Raw genomic sequence first — 22,979 nt, 5'->3', positions numbered from 1 at the left:
TACGTTGCCATTTACAAATTTTCTGATGCGGTTTACTTTGAAAACTTCAATTAGTGAAATAAGGCATTGGAGCTTGACAGGAAGCCTTGTGAGGAGCATGCCGCACTTGCGCACATATACGTGCATGCCTAATGTGTGTACGCAATGTATCTGTTCTTAAGGGGAGACGCTCCTCAAAAAAACATTTCTTTAATATTTGTACTAAAGATGTGAAAATCCACCCACTTATATAGCATTTCAAGTAGATTTCAAATATGTCATTAATTTCTGCGTAGCTGCTACAGTTCTTAAGTCCTTGCAGGCACTGTATTGCGTAATAAATTTTTGCAAAACGCTTTGTGCTGTAGCTTATTTAGCTCTTTGTAGACCGCAAACTGCCAATATCTATTCGGACAGCATGTAAGATTACTGGAACTATAAAAAATGAATTACGACACCTCAACTAATTTTTTTCACAATCACATGAAAATAACCTTGTACACTTACAATTGCCTTATAGGAGTGAAATTTGGCATACATACCTTGAAGATACATACAGTGCTAATATCTATTCGAAATTGCAATGTCTCTAAGCAGTAAGTTGCAAAAGTACATGGTTACAATTAAGAGAATCTAGAAAAAAAAATTAGTTCAAATGTTCTAATTTTTTTGCAGAGTTTCAGTAATTGTACACGGCTAGATATCGCCACTTTGCGATCTACAAAGAGCTAAACAAGCTACAGCACGATGCTTTTGGGAAAATTTATCACATAAAGAAGTGCCCATAGAATGACTATATTTTGGCATTGTGCATCACATAACTCTAAAACTATAACAGCTACACAAAAAGTAGTGTCATACTTGAAATCTGCATAGAAAACTCTATACTTGACTGAATTTTGAAAACATTAATACAAGTAATAAAAAAAAGTTGCTTTGAGGAGAGTCTCCTCTTAACGCGTGGGCGTTCTGCCCGTTACATCTGTCACACATTGTGTGCTGTGACCGTAATTGACATTATGGGAGACACTGTGCCAAATTCCCTGGCATATCCATATGTCCCCATGAGGTACGCAGCGTGTCCCCATAATGTCCCTAGCGGACGTGCAAGGGATGTCCGCAGGACATGGAAAGTATGGCCAAATGGTCATGTGAGGGACGTCTGCAGGATGTATTCGACACATCCCTAGGATATCCATAGGACATTGTTGTCACTGGGTTGTTTCTCTATGCAGTCTGAGATGGAAAACAAATCCATCTGGAATTAAGAGGAAGCTTTAGCTCGGGTCCAACTCCGCTGCAGCCTATTCAAATACATGTAAAACACGAAAACGTTTTTCTGAGATAACCCCTGGACCGATTTTAATGAAATTTGTTGCATTTGAGAGAGAAAGTTAAATTCTAGTGACTGTTGGTAGCAGAATTTCGATTTAGGTCTTGAATTTCGTTAAAAAGATTTTCAAAAATCTGGAAGTATGAAAAAAAATAGAAGCACGAAGTTTACAGATTTATAGCTCTGCATAAAAAGCAGATATGGCGGTTCTGTAAACGGAATCCATTAGATCATTGAAAGCAGACAAATTCGATCCGTCATTTTAAATCTTACGTGAATTTGTTACGTTGTTTACGAGGGTTCTGCAGAAGCTGTATTTCCATATTAATTTTTTTTGAGATTCATGTGAAACATCAATTTTGTCCGCTTTAGATGTACTATTACATGCAATTCACAGAATTGTATTATCAATTTTTGTTGCTGAGTTAGAGTAGTAAACTTGATAGTTTTGCTTTTTGCAAATGTTCAATTTTTGCCCATTTATTATAAAAAATTGATGACCAAAACAGAAAATCCGAAACCTACAGTCACTAGATTTTAAGTTTTTCATTAATATGCAAGAAACCTTGTCAAATTTCTTGCAATATTTGCTGAGAAAAATGAATTCTCCTTTTACATGTATTTAGACAGGAGCACCTGAGCTAAAGCTTCCTCTTAACATTGATGTGAATATGCATGAACAATTTTTGCTGTTAAGAGTCAGCTTTACGGAATATGATTAAGATCAGCAGAAGATATGGAACAACATTTGTTATCTGTGGCTTAGGTGCGCAGGGCCAAGTTGCACAAAACTGTAAATCATGTCGTACAGGCTAGAATTAGGCTTCTGCTTTTACGATGTTGATTAAGAAAAAAAAAGATATGAGGGAAGATATTTGTGAGCATTTCTTTCTTCAAAGATGAAAATGATAAATGTACTATTGTGCGTTGCATGAGACAATGAGACAGTTATTTGAGTACTGATAGATCAAAACACTGCAACAGTAAAAAAAAAAATTTTTCGAAATTGAAGTAGCCCTGTAGCCCTTTGAAATGAAAATGAAGTAGTCTATGAATTCTATTTATCCTAATGATTATGATCATGTGCATGAACTGTGGTCATGCTGCATTACACTTGCAGTTGCGGGGTAGAGTGATGGGAGGATATTTAAGAACAAAGATGTGCAAGGACATCTCTTAAAGCGAAGCTTTCTTCATCTCTTCCCTCGACTTTTCTACTGCTGCTGCTGCTGCTGTCTGGAATGCGTGTTGGGGGTTGTTCAGAGTGTGTATATACATGGCAGGAGTGCAATAGAGTGAAGGCAACGTGAGAGACTCCTTTGGACCTTTCCACCGCATTGCCAAAATGGCCTCAGGTGCTCCCTGAGTGTCACCACGATATCCTCTAGACTGCTGCAATTATCCACGTGCCCTCTGCAAAAGTATTGCAGAAACTTCAGTGCTTACCTTTGTAGTAGCATGCAACAGTCCAGAGGGGAGGTAGCCAGAATGGTGGAGGTTGGGTAGTATAACTGGTTCAGTCACGAAATGAATAATTAACAACCTTGCCCCCGTTTGCTCGTGGCAGCTCTCATACAATGGGGGAGCGTCAGAGAGGGAAAGAGTGATGTAAAAAGGCAAAGAAACGCTACTGCTAGACACGGCAGCAGTTGTGGACAAATTGGATAAATTTTAATTCAAAGTGCTGTACGGTACATTCCTACTATTTCTGAGAGATAAACACTCTTTTACAGTCATTGTCACATGAAGCATTGCCATGTCACACATGACGGCAAACAAAACTGGAAAGAACCCTGTCAGCAGCTTCAACACTTTATAGATTTCTTGTGCCTAGCTCAATTTCAACTGCAGCCAATCAGCCGCGTAAAGCATTATCCCGTTAGCTCCCTGTGCTGCCGAAAGTACAGGAATACTTTAATTTTGAAATAAATAAAACAAGAGCATACTGTTTTACTTCTTAAACGCTATTTTGCTATAAAGGGTCTTGCCAGTTGACCACATTGTAGTGTCTTGTCTGTTTTGATGTTGTTGATGAATCCATAGCCAAACTTAGTGCAATAATGGACACAGCAGGCACTGCTACACATGCAGCCAAATTATTTTTTATCATTCCAAGTATTTGTTCCTGGAATCTGATTTTCATGTGTAAGTTTTAGAAAAGAATGCTGTAAATAATGAAAACGCTATGTTGCATATACTATAGATTTTTATAATATTACAAGAAAATGAATGCAGGTGTTCGTTAAGATGTAGACTGGGCTTTTGTGTATTATAGAAGGGCTTGCTAGTTCTCAAAGACATATGATGTTTTTTTTTTGCATCCGTTTCGGCGAAATATATCACAGAATTATTCCTGCTGCCTTTTTTCTTTCCGCTGACAATGTTGACACTATTTACAGTCACTAAAACAGTGTGCAACGTTACAGCAAATTTAGGCAAGTCAAAAACAAATTATATATTTTGATGAAAAGAGGTCCTTTGTGCAGAATTTTGTTACAAATTGCAAAGTAAGTGAGAGCAAAAGCAAAACGACAAAACAATGTATATTCCTCCGTAAACGAGATGAGGTGAATGATAAAGGTTGGGTTAGCCTCACTCGGAATCAGTGGCGGGTTCATCTTATGATGGGCCAGATAAATTTGGTGCAGTGGTTGCCTAGAAAAACGATTTCTCCTTTCCCATGCATTTATATAGGAGCCCCCGAGCTAAAGCTTCCTCTTAATGTCTGCATCCATTATAAATTATAACATCGTAATCTGTATTAAATAAATTTATTAGTGCTGCATGCGTCTCGTAAAAAAACACGAAAATCCTTCCCTGTTACCTGCCTGTGTGTCTGTGCTATAGACACTGGAATGGTAAAAACACGAGCGAGACGCAAATTAATTACCACTATAATACTCATTTTGCCATGAGAAGGCTAAGTATACCTCCTTAAAGTTTGGTGTGACTGTTGCTTGTAAGAATTTTCTTTAAAGACATTCCAAAATTTAACATATGTTTGGGGACCTGCATTGGGTTTTGCTACCATAAAGGCCCAGTGTGCTTCGTAAGGTACGTCACTGTAGCTCTTGAGAGAATAAAGCATTATTCATTAAATTTACCTAATACCTAGGTGCAGTGTGAAAATGTCATTGGGTACCAAGAATTGTTCAGATCTGGCAGATGGATTTTCTAGGACCTTAAGATATTAAAATAGAACAGCAAGTTGAAAAGAATTGTTCTAGTCCCTTGGCTGCGATAAGACGTGCAAACATGCATGAAGGGCCTGCATTTCTCCTCGTATAAAGGAAAACCTTGGTTGCACAAAAATTTACAGCATAAAACAGCATAAGAAGTGTCAGAACTGAGTCGAGGAAATTCAAGTAGAGATACTGAGTCACGATATTGTTTGTGATAGGCTAAGCGAAGCCTTGAGCCTTGTTCCATTGTTATGCTCTCACATGCCCTACCAGAGCACCCTTAAGGCCTTCTGAATCATTTGTTGAACCGGTTCGGAGCAGTTCCTCTGTTAGGTTCTGGTTTGGGTTCAATTTCAAGATGGACAAAAAGTTATGGTTCAGTTACGGTTTTTCCGGAGTTCTGGAGCAGACGACATGGCCGCCCAACAAATCAACACTTCTGTACCTGCTACAGTAGCTTTGTGTCTATGGTGTTGTTCGAGGTTGTGGATTTGATCCCGACTGCAGCAGCCGCATTTCATCAGGGGCAAAATGCAAAATCGCTTGTGGCTTAGATTTAGGAGCACGTTTAAGAATACCAGGTGGTCAAAATTAACCCAGAGCCTCCATTAGCTCGTGCACGTAAAGCCCCATGTGGCACATAAAGCCCCATAATTTAATTAAAAGTTAAACACTTGCCACGATGCGGTGCACTGTGTGAGGCAATCACAGTGCTAACCGAACATTGGCACACAAGAATGCCTCAAGCTAATACGTCTCGCTGTGTGTTCTGTGTATTACGTAGACACACGAGTGGTGTATGCAAGGTAATGTGTAACATCGACTCACCACTCTCGTATAGCGCTAAGCGCTTAAGAACCTGAGCGTTCGTCATAAATATCACCGTTAGTTATCATCAATCAGCGCGAATTGCACAGCAAGCTTTGCTTATATCCCTTCCTACAGAGCATGGGATCCACATAATTTCTTCTTACTTTCTTTTTAGCTTAAACCAATTTGCCAATCTTATTACTGTAAGAATGTTCTCTACTGTTTGCTGGTTAGAACCAGGAGGTATACGAAGCCCCACTAACTTTTTACAGTTTGCTATACGAGTGGATCCCAAATGTTGATCTGTTCGTGCCAGTGTACCCGTACTGCCCGTCCTTCTGCGAAGGCGCTGACGTCACTGGCCCGTTGCCATTCGGTGCGGTGATTTCGGTCTCAAATTCTTTGCCTCAATACATCGCGAAATGAAAACACGAATGTATGTAATAAATGTATAACAAGAATGAACGTGAATGTATACAAATTAATGTGCATGCGTACCTTTCATCACGATGACCACCAATCAAGACAATAAATTTGTTAGTATGTATCCTTGTTCAAAATTCTTTGTTACCTCTTTGTTGTTTGCTGCACAGCTTCGCTGGTCATCCACTTTCACAGAGTGGAATGGCTCATGAGGTTTTTTTGTTGGGGATCACTTTCATCCAAATAGCTTTTGCTAATTCTTCACCGTCCTTACACTGTGTCCTTATAACTTTTGCATGTTGTATCATGTCTCTGAAAGAGAGTGGTACAGTTATGACATATGCAGCTCTTGCTGCAGGGAGATGGGTTGCTGCCTCAACTTGTGCGCCTTTGTTCTTACAGGTTGAAGCATCCAAATATAGTACAGCTTCTGGAAACGTATGAGGACAAAAACAAAGTCTACCTCGTTATGGAACTGTAAGTGTTAATTCTTTTCAGTCATTCAGGCATTGATGTTCTTGCATGAGCACTGAATCACTGTATGACATTAAATAATGTACTAATGATTGACTTGTTGTGACTTCGATTTTGTTCTTTTGTTTAGTGAACAGTATAAGCTTGTTAGATATCTTATTCATATATTTTCATGATTTGTGGCTTGAGTCAGTGAACACTGAAATATCGTGTTCAAATTATGTGTTTTGGGTCATGCAGCTTTTAATGCAATATGTTTTTCTTGTGTTCCTTTATGTTTTCGTTTGTTCAAGCGCATCTGTTAGCTCGTTTCGTATACTAGTTAAAAAATTCCTTCCAGTTAATGTACTTTTGTACTATTCATTTGTCACTGTGCCTAACAGACTTATGTTGCACAAAGTGCTCTTACTGTGCCATTCGTGGTTTGCTCCACACTTCTTCAAAATAGTTATGGTTACTGGAAACTTTCTGAAGATTCCTAAGCAAGTTTAAATGTTTCGAGTAAATGGGCAGCTGTAATCATTCGTTGTAATTAACTGTCCTATGCATAGCAGAAAAGCTGGAAATGAAAATAAAATTGCAGGCTTACTGGAGTGGAAATTCAGGCCGGTTGTTTACTCAAGATCATCTAATGACACTGTGTAAAACGAGGGACAAACATAGAAGGAGATGCATGGCACTGACTTCCAAGTTGCTTTTTATTCTTCAGAAGGCACATGTGTATAGTTAACACACCACAAACAATGCAGTTTGCACATTGTGCTAAAACACATTTCTTTTTGGTCAAGAAGAAAGATAAAAGGGGTGCTCACATGTTGCTCACCAAGTCTGTCAGTCAAGGTAATTTTTCTCGTATAGTCTTTTTCATCGTTCTTTTTTTTAACAACAGGGAAACACTTTAACGATGTTGTGTTGTTAAAGAAGCTTAGAAACAAACTACAAGAGAAATAATTGAAATAGATTTGATTACTACATTTGGGGAGCAATCTGTGAGCACCCTTTCCGTCTTTCTTCTTGACAAGGAAAGGGCGTTTCGGTGCATGGTATAAACAACATTGTTTGCGCTGCATCGATTATAAATGTGCTTCCTCCGACAAATAAAAAGCCACCTAGAAGTCAGCAAAGATGCTGACCAAATTGATTGACACTGTGATGTTTGAGGGGTGTCATGGTGTCAGCTTTAAGTGCACTGCTGCCACTGGTTTAAAAAAATTATCAGAGGTGATGTCAGCAGGCGAAACTCCCACAGCTAGGAATGGTGACTTGGCTTTTAGATAGCATAGAAGTGGCTGCCACTGGCATGTTGAGATCTGATGCTGCAAACCACTTCACCTTGATGACATGCAACGGTTTGCGTTCTAGTTACACAGACGTGCTAATAACACTTAAGCTGGGCCTCAGTTACTGTGTATTGCAATTTCAAGATGTTATACAAGAACCTGACCATACATATTTTGTTTATCTAGTTAACTGCATCTATACTCAGTATTTACTTTTCTCTGTTGCCTAGCATGACTGTGTTAGACAGTATTTGAGATTAAGCTTAACTGTGGCTAATGGGTTCATATACTTCACTTGTGTGGCAGATTGAGGTTGAGCAGCAAAAATGAGGCACAGACTTCTATTGCTTGATGTACCTGTAACTTCGCTCTTCATTTACTTCAGTTGGTGGCAGTTTTGGCTTGTTGGTATTTTATTGTGTTATACTGGTGTAACAGAGCAAAGTAGTAACAACAGAATGGCGTCAGACTGGGATGAGCACTAACATACCTGTACGCAGCGAATTTTTTTAAAATCTGGCCTTCCTGCTGCACTACTTTCTGATAACCTAGATAAATCACCATGTTTTCACGGTAAACCTTAGTTGGAAGTTAGCGCTATCCCTATCTCATGTCATACTTTTGCTACTACATACATCGTGCTGTAAATCTTTGCTTCTTCATTTGTTTTAAATACCTATTTTACAAGGAGAAGCTTTCCTCAGACTCTGTTATATTGTAATTTAATTTAAAAAGTTTGTCCAGGCTTGCTTAGGGAGCAAACTGTTAGGACACTCGGCCGAATCCTTGTAACAATTTGCAATTAATTTCTGATGCTTCCTTTTTGGGGGAATTAGGGGAGGGAAAGGTCTTGTATAATAAGTGGACTATGACAGAAGGGCCTTGCAAGATGTGAACTGGGGAAAAACGGCAAGAGAAGATGGATTAACAGTCGATTTAATCAGAGATGGAGGAGATATCATGCTTGAAAAGCTTGTGGCCCTTTATACAATATGTCTCACAACTTTGAGGGTTCCAGAGAACACGAAGAATGCCAACATTTTACTAATTCACAAAAAGGGAGACGTTAAAGAATTGAAAAATTATAGGCCCATTAGCTTACTTTCAGTATTGTATAAAATATTCACCAAGATAATTTTCAATAGAGTTAGGGCAACACTTGATTTCAGTCAACCAAGAAAGCAGGCAGGCTTCAGGAAGGAATACTCTAAAATGGATCACATCCATGTCATCAATCAGGTAATTGGGAACTCTGCAGACTAAAATCAACCTCTCTATGTGACTTTCACAGATTATGAAAAGGCATTTAATTCAGTAGAAATACCAGCAGTCATAGAGACATTACATTATCAAGGAGTACAGGAGGCATATGTGAAATCTTGGGAAATATGTACAACGATTCTACAGCTACCTTGGTCCTCCACGCAATAAGTAGAAAGATACTTATAAAGAAAGGGGTCAGGCAAGGAGACACAATCTCTTCAATGCTATCCACTGTGTGCTTGGAAGAAGTATTCAAGCTATTAAACTGGGAAGGCTTAAGAATGAAAATCAGTGGCGAATATCTCAACAGCCTTCGGTTTGCAGATGACATTGTCCTGTTCAGCATCACTGGGGACAAATTGGAACAAATGATTGAGAACCTTAGCAGAGAAAGTGTAAGAGGAGGTTTGAAGATTAATATGCAGAATACAACGATAATGCTCCGTAGCCTGGCAAGGGAACAAGTGTTCAGGATTGCCAGTCAGCCTCTAGAGCCTGTGAAGAAGTACATTTGTCTAGGTCAATTGACAAAGAAGCTCGAGAACAAGTTAAAGGGCCCCTGAAACGATTCCGGCAAATTTTGTAAGTGCATAGGGTACAGCTAAAGTTAATCATTTGCACCACAATTTGTGTGAAACGTCTCATATTAGGAGAGCTACAGACGATTATTAGTTACCCTCCTCCATAGTCATGCATTTTCCCTTCAACTCGTTCGCCGACTGATCGGGGCCAAGCTCCGCCTTCACTGGCTCTGCGTCATGATGGCATGTCGTGTCGTCGACTTCTGTTTCTTTGGGAGCGAGCGCGCAAAGCCTCTCCAAACTCTCCACCTGCTGCTTGGCAGCCGACCCCAAGCGAGAGCTATCGAAACAGCGTGCATTGCAAGCATTCTGTCGCAGCGCTGAACATGTCTGGTATTCCGGTAACCACAGGCTAGCTGGGCGTCTTGACAAAACGGTGGAGGCATAAACTCATGAGCTGATGAAGGAACTTTAGCGTAGACGTATGTCTGATCGGTCTCTACGATCCTGCCACCGTAGAGCTGTTGGCGCAGAGCTTAACCAGCCAAACAAAGAGCTAATACTGCTCTAACGAAGTGTAAAACATTTTAAATGTTTATAAAACATGTTAATGATTACACTACTGTGAAAAATTTACACCAGCAGCAAAGAAGAATACATTTTGTTACTGCTGCTGTGTATGGTTGAGCTCTGTGCCACCAGGTGGCTGCACTGTGCAGACCATTCACATTTCTACTTCTACCCATCCTGTGAAACGACACACAAGCGGACACGGCTAGGCCCTGTCCCCTTGCGCTTGCGTTTACCCTAATACCGTACTCACGATACGCTATTGTGTTCGTAATCTTCCGGTGTAAAGGGATGGTTGCAAACGCGCAAATCCTGGCGCTGATTGGATAGTGGCAGTCCGATGTGCTGTAGCCAGTCCGCTCATCTGCTGCCTTGCAGAGGGACATGATGTCGCAGCTTGAAATATTGCCAGTCGCTACTTCGTAGTCCACAACGCAACAACATGGAATCATAGTGCTCGTGAAAAGACTGAGACCAACTCTGACCGCTGAGCTCTCGTCAAAATGGAGCACTTGTGACACAAGCAGACGACACTTGCTGTGTGCTGGAAGTGCTTATGTGTAGTGAAAAATTGTTCTTGTGCATTCTCTTTCTGTCACTTTCTTTTTATAGAAACAAATTAACTAACATTCCAACTAATACGAACATCATTTGTTCACCATAAAGGCAGAAAAATTATCGGACGCGCCCTGGGCAGCCAATCGGATAGCTCGCCCACATGACGTCAATTGGGTGATTTGCGTCATATGGGTAGGGGCAACTGAAAATTCTGCCGAGCAATGTGCTGCGATTGGCAGCGATGTACATATTTAAAACCTTATAATAAATTACGCGCTTTATGCGGAGCACTTAGATGCGTCAATTAATGATCAGAAGGACCTACTGTAATGACTTAGTACGTTTGTAGAAAATCGTCAAAATCGTTTCAGAGTCTCTTTAAGGACCGTGCAAAGAGCGATGGAACGAAGGATGTTAGGCGTAACGCTAAGAGACAGGAAGAGAGCAGTGTGGATCAAAGAGCAAACGGGAATATTCTATATTCTAATTGACATTAAGAGAAAAAAATGGAGCTGGGCAGGCCATGTAATGCATAGGATAGATAACCGGTGGACCATTACGGTTACAGAATGGGTGCCAAGAGAAGGGAAGCGCAGTCAAGGGCAGCAGAAAACTAGGTGGGCTGGTGAAATTAGGAAATTCGCAAGTTCAAGTTAGAATCGGTTGGCACAGCACAGGGTTGATTGCAGATTGCAGGTCTTTGTCCTGCAGTGAACATAAAATAGGCTGCTGCTGCTGTTGATGATGATGTTTAAAAGGCACTAATTCTATAATTCTTCTCGCAGTGTTACAGGGGGCGAGCTTTTTGACCGCATTGTCGAGAAGGGGAGCTACACAGAGAAGGACGCCAGCGACTTGATACGGCAGATTCTTGAAGCTGTAGACTACATGCATTCACAAGGGGTTGTCCATAGAGACCTGAAGGTACTTTCCTTTTGCATGTTGTGTCTGTGCGTATTTGGTGTTGTGTTACCAGCAGCGTTTACGCAAACCTGGCAGAGCCATCCGGCTCGGTTTGCTCCGCCAAGTTGGACACTGGGTGTTGGCTTCACGTGAGGGCTTGACGGGTTTGGCTGAGGCAAGTGGCCACTCCTCTGAGTGGTACTCTCCCTGTTAATATAAGGGCAGTCACGCATGGAAACAGCTGTTTTTCAACAGCAGACAATGTCTGAATAGTTGGAACAGTGACTGTAGCACTGCGTATGAACTAGCAAAAATTAATGTGTGCTGGAGTATGGTCTTGCATTTGGGAGCAAGAAGCAGGAACCAAAGAGTACCTTATATATATACCCATATGCACATCATTGCTAGTGCCTAGATGAAGTTGTAGCCCTTCACGTCATTCAGTGCACACAGGAACTTGAACATAGTAAAGAAAATTGACAGAAAGAGTTCATCTCTCTGTTAATGTTTCTCTGTGCGCGTGAATCTGTTCACATTTACTGACTTTACTGTTCTTGACTTTCTAGTTTGGTAACTTTGTTACTTTACTAGGGCATCCTGAAATGACATGGCACTATGTCACAGGATGAATTATTGGCAAGTCTCAGGGCCATTGCATCACAGAAATTGGCTGATGTAAGATTTTCACTCAACATTGAACTTGCCTTTGTGATAACTTGCTTACCCAAATTTTCTGTTCCTGATGCTTAGCAGCACTTGTTCTATGGGCTGCATTGTGCTATGTTGCCCCTACATATATTGGGAAAAGCCTCTGATGAGCTTCAACATAAATATAAACCTTGCTGTCGCTTTCGATGTTTTGCCTTTGCCTTTCGACCTGCCTTTTTTTTTTTTGTACTTACGCTGTGGCTTCCAGGTTTGAAGCAGTGCGCCACGATCTAATTCCTTTGGTGCAACCAATGTGTGCATTGCAGCCATGTAGGGTTCATGTATTTGACACGCAGTGTGCTCATTCTGAAACATGCTGGTACTGTAATTAAGTAGGCTGAATTGTTTGTCTTGATCAAAGTGATGCTTTCTCTTGCAAATGATGCAGCATTTTTAGCCTGTTTGCATCAATCAGCTGATCAGCCACAGTATTGCTTTAGTACTCGGTAGCTTGTTTGCGACGTACACTATAATTGTACTACCACAAGGGAAGGTGCAATGAAAGGAATGCAAGAAGAATAGTGACACAGCAACATGCTGGCTATTAACTAGCCTTTGTTCATACATGCACAAGTATGTGCATACAGAACTATGCCATAATTGTTGCAAAACAAAGAATGGTTAAGATGCAAGCAAAAAAAAGGGCATTTATTCATATCAGGTAGAGTCACTTGCTTTTGTGACAATGTAATAATAGGCTTACCCACAGCTATCTTACCAGATTGACAGATTTTGTGATATAGGGTGGCTCAATCTTGGGTGACAGTGTTCTTACCTTTACATGCCACCTTCGTGCATCTGAAGGCTGCGCTGCTGTTTGTGGTAGTACAGTCAAAATGCGTGATAATGAAATCCCGCGACAACGAAATTCTCATGACAACGAATTATTTTTGTATCCCCGGTGAACGCCCATAGGATTCAGTGCATTTCGTACCTCTTGACAATGAAATGTCACTGTACTACAGTACTGCATCAACGATATTTGCGGGAATGTAACCCCACGCACATATTGCTTACTCGCACAAGGCTAGCAGGTTGCAAAATGGGCACAAGTATGATTGCTTTGCACTAAAATTACGTAAAGTACTACCACATTACACTTGCGTGGGTTGCGCCATTTTTTTTTGCAAAACCAACCAAGCACAGGAAGCAATTGCGTGCACTGGAAACACGTCATGGCTGCCGTCTTGTTTGATGATTGCCCGTTCAAAGTGACATGCATGTTGCTACCGGCATGTGACGACGATTTTTGCACATCTTATGCAGTGCGTAATGCGTGTCTTTGTGAGAAAATTGCAGCAAAAAACAAGGAAATCCACATCCCACGGACAGGGAATTGTTTATGGCACTTGAGATGGCAGTCGCAGCATCGGGCCGTGATTGAATACGAATGCCTTGCTTCGACAACGCTCGTTTTGGTGCCACCTGAAGGCATTGTGTGTGGATTCGGTGCCGGAGATTTCTGTGAAGGGTCCATAATCTCAATCGATTGCCTTCGGCTATACGAGATACGATCACTTTCACATTCGGCACTGGACGCGTCGGCGCCTCCGGGTGACAGTGGGCACTGTAGAAATGCTGCTGCATGCATGAAGCGCTGTTGCTCTGCATCCGGGCCTGAGTTACGCAAAATCTCGCAAAAGCGATCGAACTTCTGTAAGCAACTGACCGAGAATACTGCTCGACAGTAGTGCCGCCACTGCTGATAGATGCATGCGGTGCACTTTGTACTGTTGGCAATGCGGTCCTATATCTTCGAGCAAGCTTGCCAAAGTAGGCTAAAGGAATTTGGCAGTAAACTTCCCTTCTCCGATGCATTACCTGTCTGTGTTGTCTCGTTTCACAGCAACGAAATTCTTGTGAAAGCAAATTTTTTCGCATTCCCCTCCGATTTCATTATTGTGAGGTTCAACTGTATTGACGTGCACTGCCTTTGGTATTGTGCAGCCCGAAAACCTGCTGTACTATAGTCCGGATGAGGAGTCCAAGATAATGATCAGCGATTTCGGGCTTTCCAAGATGGAAGACTCTGGAATCATGGCGACGGCATGCGGAACCCCCGGATACGTCGGTGTGCCACCTCTCTTCATATTCTTTCTGTTTGCTCACTTGTCTGTTTGTTTTGCAGCTCGTTCAATGCTCACAGCCATTATACAGACCACGAACGGGTCTTTGAATAATGCCTTCCTTTGGTAGGGATTCGGTTGGTGGGTCACCAGAAAATGCCATTGAGCAGGAAAAAAAGAAAGAGCTCCTCATCTCCAGGTGGTGTTCAAACTCAAGTTTTCAGTTGCAAGCTCGATGTTCTTTTCGCTGCACCATGACAGCTCCTCTTTGTTTGTTACAGAGTAGCAAAACTGAAGCACTTGCTGTAGAACCAAACAGCATAATTCAGTGGTCAGGCAAATTTAAACATACATTGATAGCTCATACAGTGTCTGGAAAGCAGGACAGCATTGAAGCAACCAATGTAGTGAGCTGGAAAACATCAGGGCCAGGAAAAGAGCCATAAATTGTACTTAAAACATTTCCTTTCAAAGTGGTTTGTGCCAAAGTGCCTCCAAAGTGCCATTAAAGACCATGTGCGTGAAGTACAAACTCCAGGTAACAGACGTCACATCAACCATCACCGCACTAAGTATAAGACAAAGCATGGGCTTGCCTTGGACTATGATTTTCAGCTATGACTGCATAGTTTCTCTTCAAATGGTTCAAAGTGCAGCTCTTCTTCGTCTTCTTCTTTTTTGTTATTGACTATAATGCTGGTTTGGGCCAGCTAATTCGTGACTCCAGTTACAATGGAAACAGCATAAAGACACCTTTGCTTGTGTTAAACTGCAACTGTGCATTTCCATGTCCTTGTCTTTTCCATTGTTTTGGTGATGACTGCGACCTTTTTCCTTTTTTTCGTCTTGCTGTGTCACATTTATGCATGGGGTAGGGGAACTTGTTTTGGCTGCAAATTATTCTGAGCTTGTATACCTTGTCCGTAGCAATTTGCTGATAGACCTATTTGCCGCTAAGAGGACACACACAAAAATGAAGACACAGTGACAATACAGTGGAGACAATTCCAGCTGATAAATTGTGGGTGCGAATTCATGATTAGGCAAGTATATGCATGTGAAGACTAATCAAAACTCTTGAGGCAACCAGTGGTCAAACACTCTTGTCTCTAATCGATATAACAGAAGTGATGCATCACTTATACAACAAGAGTTCTTCTTTCTGATATAGTACGATTTCATAAGCTCGCATGCAATCTGGTTCTTGCTTTTGCCGAGAATCTGTATCTTGCTTAACTTGGTTCATGTGTGCAGGCCTTGTGATGCTTGGACAAATATGGCACAGCACTTTTCTTTAGATTTAGGTCATGTTTCTGGGCTGGTTTACTTGTACAGTGCTTGATCTGTCTGACGTAGGACTTGCTACACATAAGGGGAATTCGATACTTTGCTCCTGTGGCACATTTTTCCTAATTTTGCCATGTTTTCTAAAGAAGCGAAAGTCAGTACGCCTGCTAATTAATGGGAGTGCACCATACAAGAAAGAAACAATCTAGCTGCATAAAGCATATACAGTAGTCGACTTTCATTGATTCGACCCTGACAGGACTGGCAAAGTTGATTTAATTATCGAGGAGGTAAAAAAAAACAAGGTGCAGAAGAAACTGAAACACAAGACTGATTCACTTGGCAGTATTTGCCTGATTATAACACGTCCTCGAATGAAATGCTCGCCCACTTTCCATGTGGCCAAAGTATAAAATTAACATGGAAATGACATTAAAGCTCATAAACTAAGTAAAAATTTAATGCACACCTGATTTTTTAGCAAGAAAAATGGGCAAGGGCCTGCTGTGTGTTGCACTCTGATGGCCGGATTTTCTAAAGTCAGCTTTGCTCCATTACATTCGCATTATTTGCTAAATCATACGAAATCTGCAGAGGCAATTTTGGTATTGTATCTGATTTCATCGCGCAGGCAATTTCTTGCACAACTTTCTTCGAAAAAAAAAAGCACATGTTACAATTAGCTAAATATCATCATCGGACATTGTGATCTACTGTTATTGCTTGGAGGTTGCCCTAGGGCAGGCCGGAAATGGGAATTTTCGATGGGAGATGATGTGTGCTCCTCCTAAACTCCGTTGGCAATAGGGGTGTGCAAATGTTCGAAACTTTTGAATAACGAAATAGAATGGCCACTGTTCGTAAATGCAAATATTTTTCAAATGCTTTTTTAATATTTCAAAATGTCAACTGTGTCGAATTAAACATAAAATTGGAGCAAATGTGCGGTACATTTTCACTCCAGCAGGCATAGTATAGACATAACACATAGGAACTTGCCTAATGGAGCAGGCTGTGTTGCTTTGGTAGCCATACTTTACGGGCTATTCCGTGATGATTTCCACTCTCTGAAGAGTCCTGTGCATACAGAGGAACTACTGTTGGACCATTTGTCATTGAATGCGCCATCGAATACCTCATACCATTTCATGGCGCTCTTTGGCTGTTATTGGCCCTTACGCAATTCAACCCCATACATCATCAAACTATGCCTAATACACCATTTGTTCTTTTAATAAACGCTTCATAAGATATAATATGTAGTGACGAAAACATGCTAACTTCAAAAATACTAGGAGGTGAACATAATGTTATTTTAATTGTGAGAGTGGCTGTTCATTATTCGAAGGCTATTCAAAATTAAGTTTGATTTGCTTCTGGCGTTATTCAATTCATATTCGATTTGGTCTCAAAATTTGCTATTTGCACATCCCTAGTTGAGATGCCACTACAACTAATGGAGTCGTTATTGCAGGTGTTGCAGGGATCAGGCGCATATGTGCTGACTTTTTAAGTTCGAATTATCCAGTGAAGGAAAATTTTAGGATCGAAATAATGAAAGCTTGGGCACGTAGAAATGTGTGGGCACCTGCCAGGACCTTCATTCAGGATCGAATCAAGCGAAAAATTGAAATAACCGGAGTCGAACTAACAGAAGTCTATCGTACATCGATTCTGTTATATCAATGAGAAATTAAGTTGTTTGACTGCTGCTTGTCTCAAGAGTTGTGATTAATCTGCGCATGCACACATTTGTCTACTTATCCATTCACAACGGTGTATTTTGCGAGGCTTTGAAAGCATGTATTTAATTGCCTGTGCTGCTTCTTGTTCTTTACAGCTCCAGAGGTTCTAGCTCAGAAACCTTACGGAAAAGCTGTCGATGTCTGGTCTATAGGAGTTATCGCCTACATTTTGTGAGTAACTACAGTGCATATGTTGCTATTTTAGTATGTATAGGAGACACACTTCTTGTGCAGTGGTGCCATATTACTGAATGTAGATAGCATGATACCAACAAGCAATAACTGTTCATGCCGTCATGTGCTCTCTGTGAATTTTTGGCTTTCAGCGTCAGTGTGACAGTTTCTAACTTTAGGGATAACATTTTGCTTGAATATTAAGGAAGGAAGCTAGCTAAACAGTGTGAAATCTCACTTTGTTCATATTCATTTTTGTGCCTGCAGCATATGGCAATATTGGGATGCGTGCATGCAAGCCGCGTGTGTGCATGCTTTCTTAGACTATTAACTTCATCCTTTCATTTTCCTGAGTTATATTTGGAACTTTTGTTACAGATTGAGTATAGAGGGAATTTGCTTTTTGCTTGCCCATCTAATCGCCCATTTTTCTCAGACGAAGTATAGTAGTATGCCAAAAGGGTTTTTCTAAGTTTTTACCTGCATGAACAGGCTGACTAGAGCTAGCAGCACATAACACATTTACAAAAAAAAAAAAAGAAAAAGTCATTTAATACAAAAATTGCCACTTTAATGCAACAACCACTCTCGAAGTCATTGATAACTTTGATCTCCGTCTCCTTTGTGAGCGGATCGGGCAAGCGTTTCTGTGCAGCCCTAGGAAATGATGAGCCAACTCCCAGCTCATCAACGTTGCCAGCACAAAGCAACCACAGCAAGCCATGAACACGATAGAGACACACTAATTACAAAACCAACAAAAGCCTGCAGAAGCTTCCTCAGTGGTAACATAGAGAACAGGCGAGAAAACCTGAAAAGAAAAAAAACATCAACAGCAATGCCTGTTGCAATGCTGCTCAAATCAGCCACTCAATTTCATTTTTGGTAATATTTTTAGTTCCATTTACCTTCAGTTCGAAAAAATGTGTTTGCACTTACCAAGCTTTTTCTCGCATTGCCTTAATGCAAAACCAACCTTTCATAAGACTGTTGTTCTGTTCACCGAGATTCTACTGTATAGTACTGTTTAAACAAATAATTTTTATCTTCAATATAGCTTTGAAAAGGCCAGCACCTGCTGCCACAGCAAAAATAAGCTGTATGTGTGAAAGCTTACTGTAAAATTAACCGGCTGTGTGCCAGTCAGAAAACGCAAATGAGTGAGAACTTCGTGGTAATTGTTTGTCAGATTGCTGAATGAGATGTCAGTTTTCGCATGTCTGAAAATAATTTACATGCGTACACGACACATAATCATAATATGCCATATGGTAAACCATGCCGTCAAAAATTATGTAATGTACTATATGCAAAACGGTACCACTTGTTTGCATGTACCTGCCTTTACACATAGCAATTGTGCGCTTATGAGATGAACGTGTGGGCAGGCATCTCGTGGTAACAGTTTGAGATATTAGGAACGAGATAGAAATCAGTTTTTCCTACACCCACAAGTAGAAACAGCCCGTGTTACAATACAGAATCTAAAGCTTGCACGTGTGGGTATGAGCAAGATGAAGTGCGAATACTACTAGCCACCAAAGTCGCACCTGGATCTGTCACACTTGCAGGTGCGTTGACCCACAATTTACTTGGAACATGAAGCTCATTCGAATGAACGGCTCCTTTATTTACCCTAAAAACCCGCGTATAATACAAGCTTTTATTCCTATTATTAGCGTCCCAAATTTTCGCCTCATACTACATGCGGATCTGGACAAAAATTTCAGTCAGAAATTTCGGCTAGAAGTTTTGATTTCGTTATTGTTGTATGGCTATGGCTTGATTTGATTATTGCTGCATGGTTGTGACTTGGCCTCCTTATTGCTGCATGGCTACGGCTTGGTTTCGTTTTTGCTGCGTGACTACAGCATTGTTTCTTTATTGTTGAGTGTGCGCCTTTGCAGCACAAGTGCAAACCGCGCTTCGCAAAGTGCATCTTTTTTATTCCACATTGAAGGACCAAAGATGTCCGGACCACGAAAACGGTACTCAGCTGCTTTCAAGAGAAAGGTTATTTTAGCCGCACAGGACACCGGCAACAATGCGGCTGGGAGCCAGCTTAACTTCGACGAGGGAAGCATTCGTGGGTGCTGTCGACAGAAGGAAGCCCTTTTCGCGTGCAGCAGAATGCGAAGAAGCTTTCGCAGCCCAAAGAGTGGGACATTCCCGGAAATCGACTCGTCCTGACTGACGGAGTTTGTACGCCAACAGCGAGCCGCGCATCTAGCTGTGAGCGTGGAGCTTATGCAGGCAAAAGCTAAGGAGCTTGCAAGAGAAAAAGGGCTACCGAGCTCCGCCTTCAAAGCGAGCAAGCACTGGATTTATCGCTACATGTGCCATGCTGGATTTTCCTTACGCCACCGAACTTCGATTCCGCAAAAGCTGCCCAAATCGTTCGAAGAGCTGCTTGTGGCTTTCCAGCGCCAGGTTATTTTGCTGTGCAAGTCCCAGAACTTCCAGCTAGGGCAAATCGGCAATGCTGACCAAACGCTGGTTTATCTGGACATGCCATCGCCCCTCACTGTGCACGAAAAGGGCTCTAAACATGTTTATGTCCGGCCCACTGGCAACGAGAAAGCGTGAGTTACCGTCATGTTGTCGTGTACGGCAGACGGACGCAAGCTCCCGCCCTATGTCATCTTCAAGCACAAGGCAGTGCCTAATGGTGAGGAGCTGCTAAGAAATGTAGCCGTGAGATGCCATGAGAAAAGCTGGATGAACGAGAATCTTGTGCTCGACTGGATAAAGTCCATCTGGTGTAGGTGGCCCAGCGCACTGTTGTCGTTCCCGTCCATCCTCATGCTGCATGCATTTCGTTGCCATTTGGCCGACTCAGTGAAGAGGCTGTTGTGCGAATCCGGCACTGAACTTGTCGCTATCCTGGTTGGGATGATGTCTCAGCTGCAGCCTTTAGATGTTTGCGTGAACAAGCCGTTCAAGGACAGAGTCAAGTGGTGTTATGCAGATTGGATGCGCTCAGGTGAGCCTGCAATGACGCCGACCGGGCAGCTGAAGTGGGCTTCGCCAGCCACGCTATGCAAGTTGATTGTGGACGCATGGGCTAGCATACCAGAGGACCTTGTGTGTTGCGCATTCAAGAAGTGCGGCATCTCGAACGCTCTCGATGGCACAGAGGATGAGTACCTCTGGGATGATATGTCCGACAAGGAACTATCCGAAGAGAGCGCAGCTGAGGAAGACAGCAATTAAAGTACGGAGTGCAATTTAAATAAATGTTTTCCTCGAGTTTTCCTAACTCGTATTAAATGCGGATAAAACTTTTTTTTTCCATTTCGTGTCCCAAAAACTTCACCTCGTACTTTTTGCGGGTTTGTATTGTATGCCGGTTTTTACGGTATGTGACGTGAGCAGGAGGTTGTGGACGTAGGAAAACATAGTCACTCAAACGCTGCCTTTATTCTTCATCTTCCTTGCCTTCTGTCCACTGTCCATCGTACACTATTCCACATTCCCCCTACCCCCAAGAGAGTGCGAGTAACAAACTACATATGCGGGGAACAACGGGAAGCTGATAAATGAAGCTAAAAAATGTGCAGTTGTCCAAGTTGTCCGAAGATAGCTCTGTAATCTCATCATCTTCATAGAAAAGCGCAGCTGTCCGATGGCGTATAGCATCGCTCTGGTGGGTGGGGCTGGCTGTAGCGTTCCATGCGACGTATGAGCGCCTCGCACATGAATACAGCTAGTGTCACTGCTTTTGCACTGGTCACAAATGAATAAGTTTGGGCCACCATGTAACATCGATCGATCGACTTATTGTTGATGCCTGTAGGGACCAAATGGTCCCTACAGGCCTGTACTTGTTCCATGACTCTGATTTATCATGTGCTATTGGCATTGGTCCACTTGTCGCAACTGGCATTGGCTGTACATAGAACAACTAGACAAAAGCAAAGTAGCATTGGAAATGTTCGTTCCATGGCCTACCAGGCAACGGTATGTATCTAGACTTTTGATCATTCCACCTCTTGAGGTTGCAATGAATACCAATGGAACTGCATGGCCTAACCAGCTTTAGTCATCTTTGAATGACTGTTTGTGCACACAAAATGCAATCTTTGTTCAGATTTGGTTCCACTTGGAATTTCATCAACACAAAACAGATAAGAAACGATGGAACAAATGAACCAGCCTAGCTAGTAGCTGTGCCTGCTGCGCCTGACCTGGCCGTCACAAGCCATTACTTTCGTGAGGCCGCTGCATGAAGGCGCCATTGCTACCACCGCTATATGAAAATGCTTCCGCGCCCGGTGCCTATACAGCCATGTTACAGCAAAACCTCGTTAATTCGACTCTCGTTAAATTGGATGATTCAAACTCGTCCTTTAGTCCCGGCAGGTGTAGGCATTATTTAATGCAATGAAACTCTCATTAATTTGGACGTGTTTGGCCTCACGTCGGTTAATTTGGACAACTCTTGAAGCTCGGCAAGCACGGTGCGCCACAAATGTGTCACGCAAAACAGCAAAAGTGATATTCACGTAAACGAAGCAGCTGAGTTCACATCACTATAGTTGTCAGCGGAAATGTACGTGATTGACAGCAATGCCAGAACGCTTCGTGCCTATTTGTGCAGGGATATGCGCGTCCACCACGCATATCACCGCATTGGCCGCGTGCCTTCATGACTGCGCTGTCGCCATCCATGATTACATCAATAGCGGCTGCGGTTGCGGCAGTAGTTTCATGTTGACTCTGTGTGCACTTCGGCTGTGTGCCTTCATGACTGTGTAGTCGCCGTCCATGATCATAATATTCATATGATCATTGATCATTGAGTATGATTATTGAATATTATTCTCATTGATCATTATGAATATTATTATTCAATATGATCATTGAATATGATATGATCATTGATCATATGAACATTACACTATGAGTCAGTGTGCTCGTGAGTGAGTATGCGAACTTATGCTTTGTATATTTGTTGACGTGGTGGCAGATGCAAAACACATTATTATAGCTTGCTTTTAGCAAATATGCATTTACCAGTGCATAATGCAAATGCTTGCACCTTGTTTCGGTGGTATCTTAAGTTACAACGAGAGTTGTATGTGGTTGGCCTTGTGGGCTCCCTGTTCTAATGTTCTTTTGCCTTTCAATGCAGGCTTTGTGGCTACCCGCCATTCTATGACGAAAGTGACGCCAACTTGTTTGCTCAGATATTGAAAGGAGAGTTTGAGTTCGATTCACCTTACTGGGATGAAATCTCGGACTCAGGTAAGCAAGCACTTTCTCGTGGCTGCAAGAAAGCATGCTAGTGAAAAAAAAAATCTATTTAAAGGAAAGCAGAATGCTGATTGAACATAGTTGGTCTGATGCATTAGACACAAATAGCAATATGGGAAGGCAGAACTGAACAAAAAGATAGACGAGAATACCGGCTAGCAGCTGAAGGATCTACCGTATTTACTTGCATAATGATCGCACTCGCGTAATGATTGCACCTCTGAACTTTGTCGTCAGAATTCAATTTCTTTTTCTTTCCCGCATAATGATCGTACCTCGAACTTGCCGCAGCGATATGTTGTGTGCCAAATCTAGCTAATGATGACTGCACTTACCATCTGTTGAATGCTGTCGAATGCTACGCGAACGAATCTTCAAGGCATACAAAACTGTCTGCACGCACCGAACAGATTCTTAAGCAGATTCCCTATTTCATTTCTTCCATTA

General features: G+C 41.8%; 1 protein-coding gene across 1 annotated transcript in view; it reads left to right on the top strand.

The window, feature by feature from the left end:
- The window catches only part of CaMKI (Calcium/calmodulin-dependent protein kinase I), a 71,776-nt gene that overhangs the window by 25,761 nt on the left and 23,036 nt on the right, over positions 1 to 22,979 (top strand). Inside the window, exons 3-7 of the mRNA XM_075668832.1 lie at positions 6,130 to 6,204; positions 11,179 to 11,317; positions 13,952 to 14,075; positions 17,198 to 17,273; positions 22,411 to 22,523. Of these exons, the coding sequence (XP_075524947.1) occupies positions 6,130 to 6,204; positions 11,179 to 11,317; positions 13,952 to 14,075; positions 17,198 to 17,273; positions 22,411 to 22,523 (527 nt within the window). The remainder of the gene's footprint in view (positions 1 to 6,129; positions 6,205 to 11,178; positions 11,318 to 13,951; positions 14,076 to 17,197; positions 17,274 to 22,410; positions 22,524 to 22,979) is intronic.

The sequence above is a fragment of the Dermacentor variabilis genome, chromosome 9, assembly GCF_050947875.1.
Source record: "Dermacentor variabilis isolate Ectoservices chromosome 9, ASM5094787v1, whole genome shotgun sequence".
Classification (NCBI taxonomy): Eukaryota; Metazoa; Arthropoda; class Arachnida; order Ixodida; family Ixodidae; genus Dermacentor; species Dermacentor variabilis.
The sequence above is the reverse complement of the archived record's forward strand: the minus strand, read 5'-3'. Positions and strand labels throughout refer to the sequence as shown.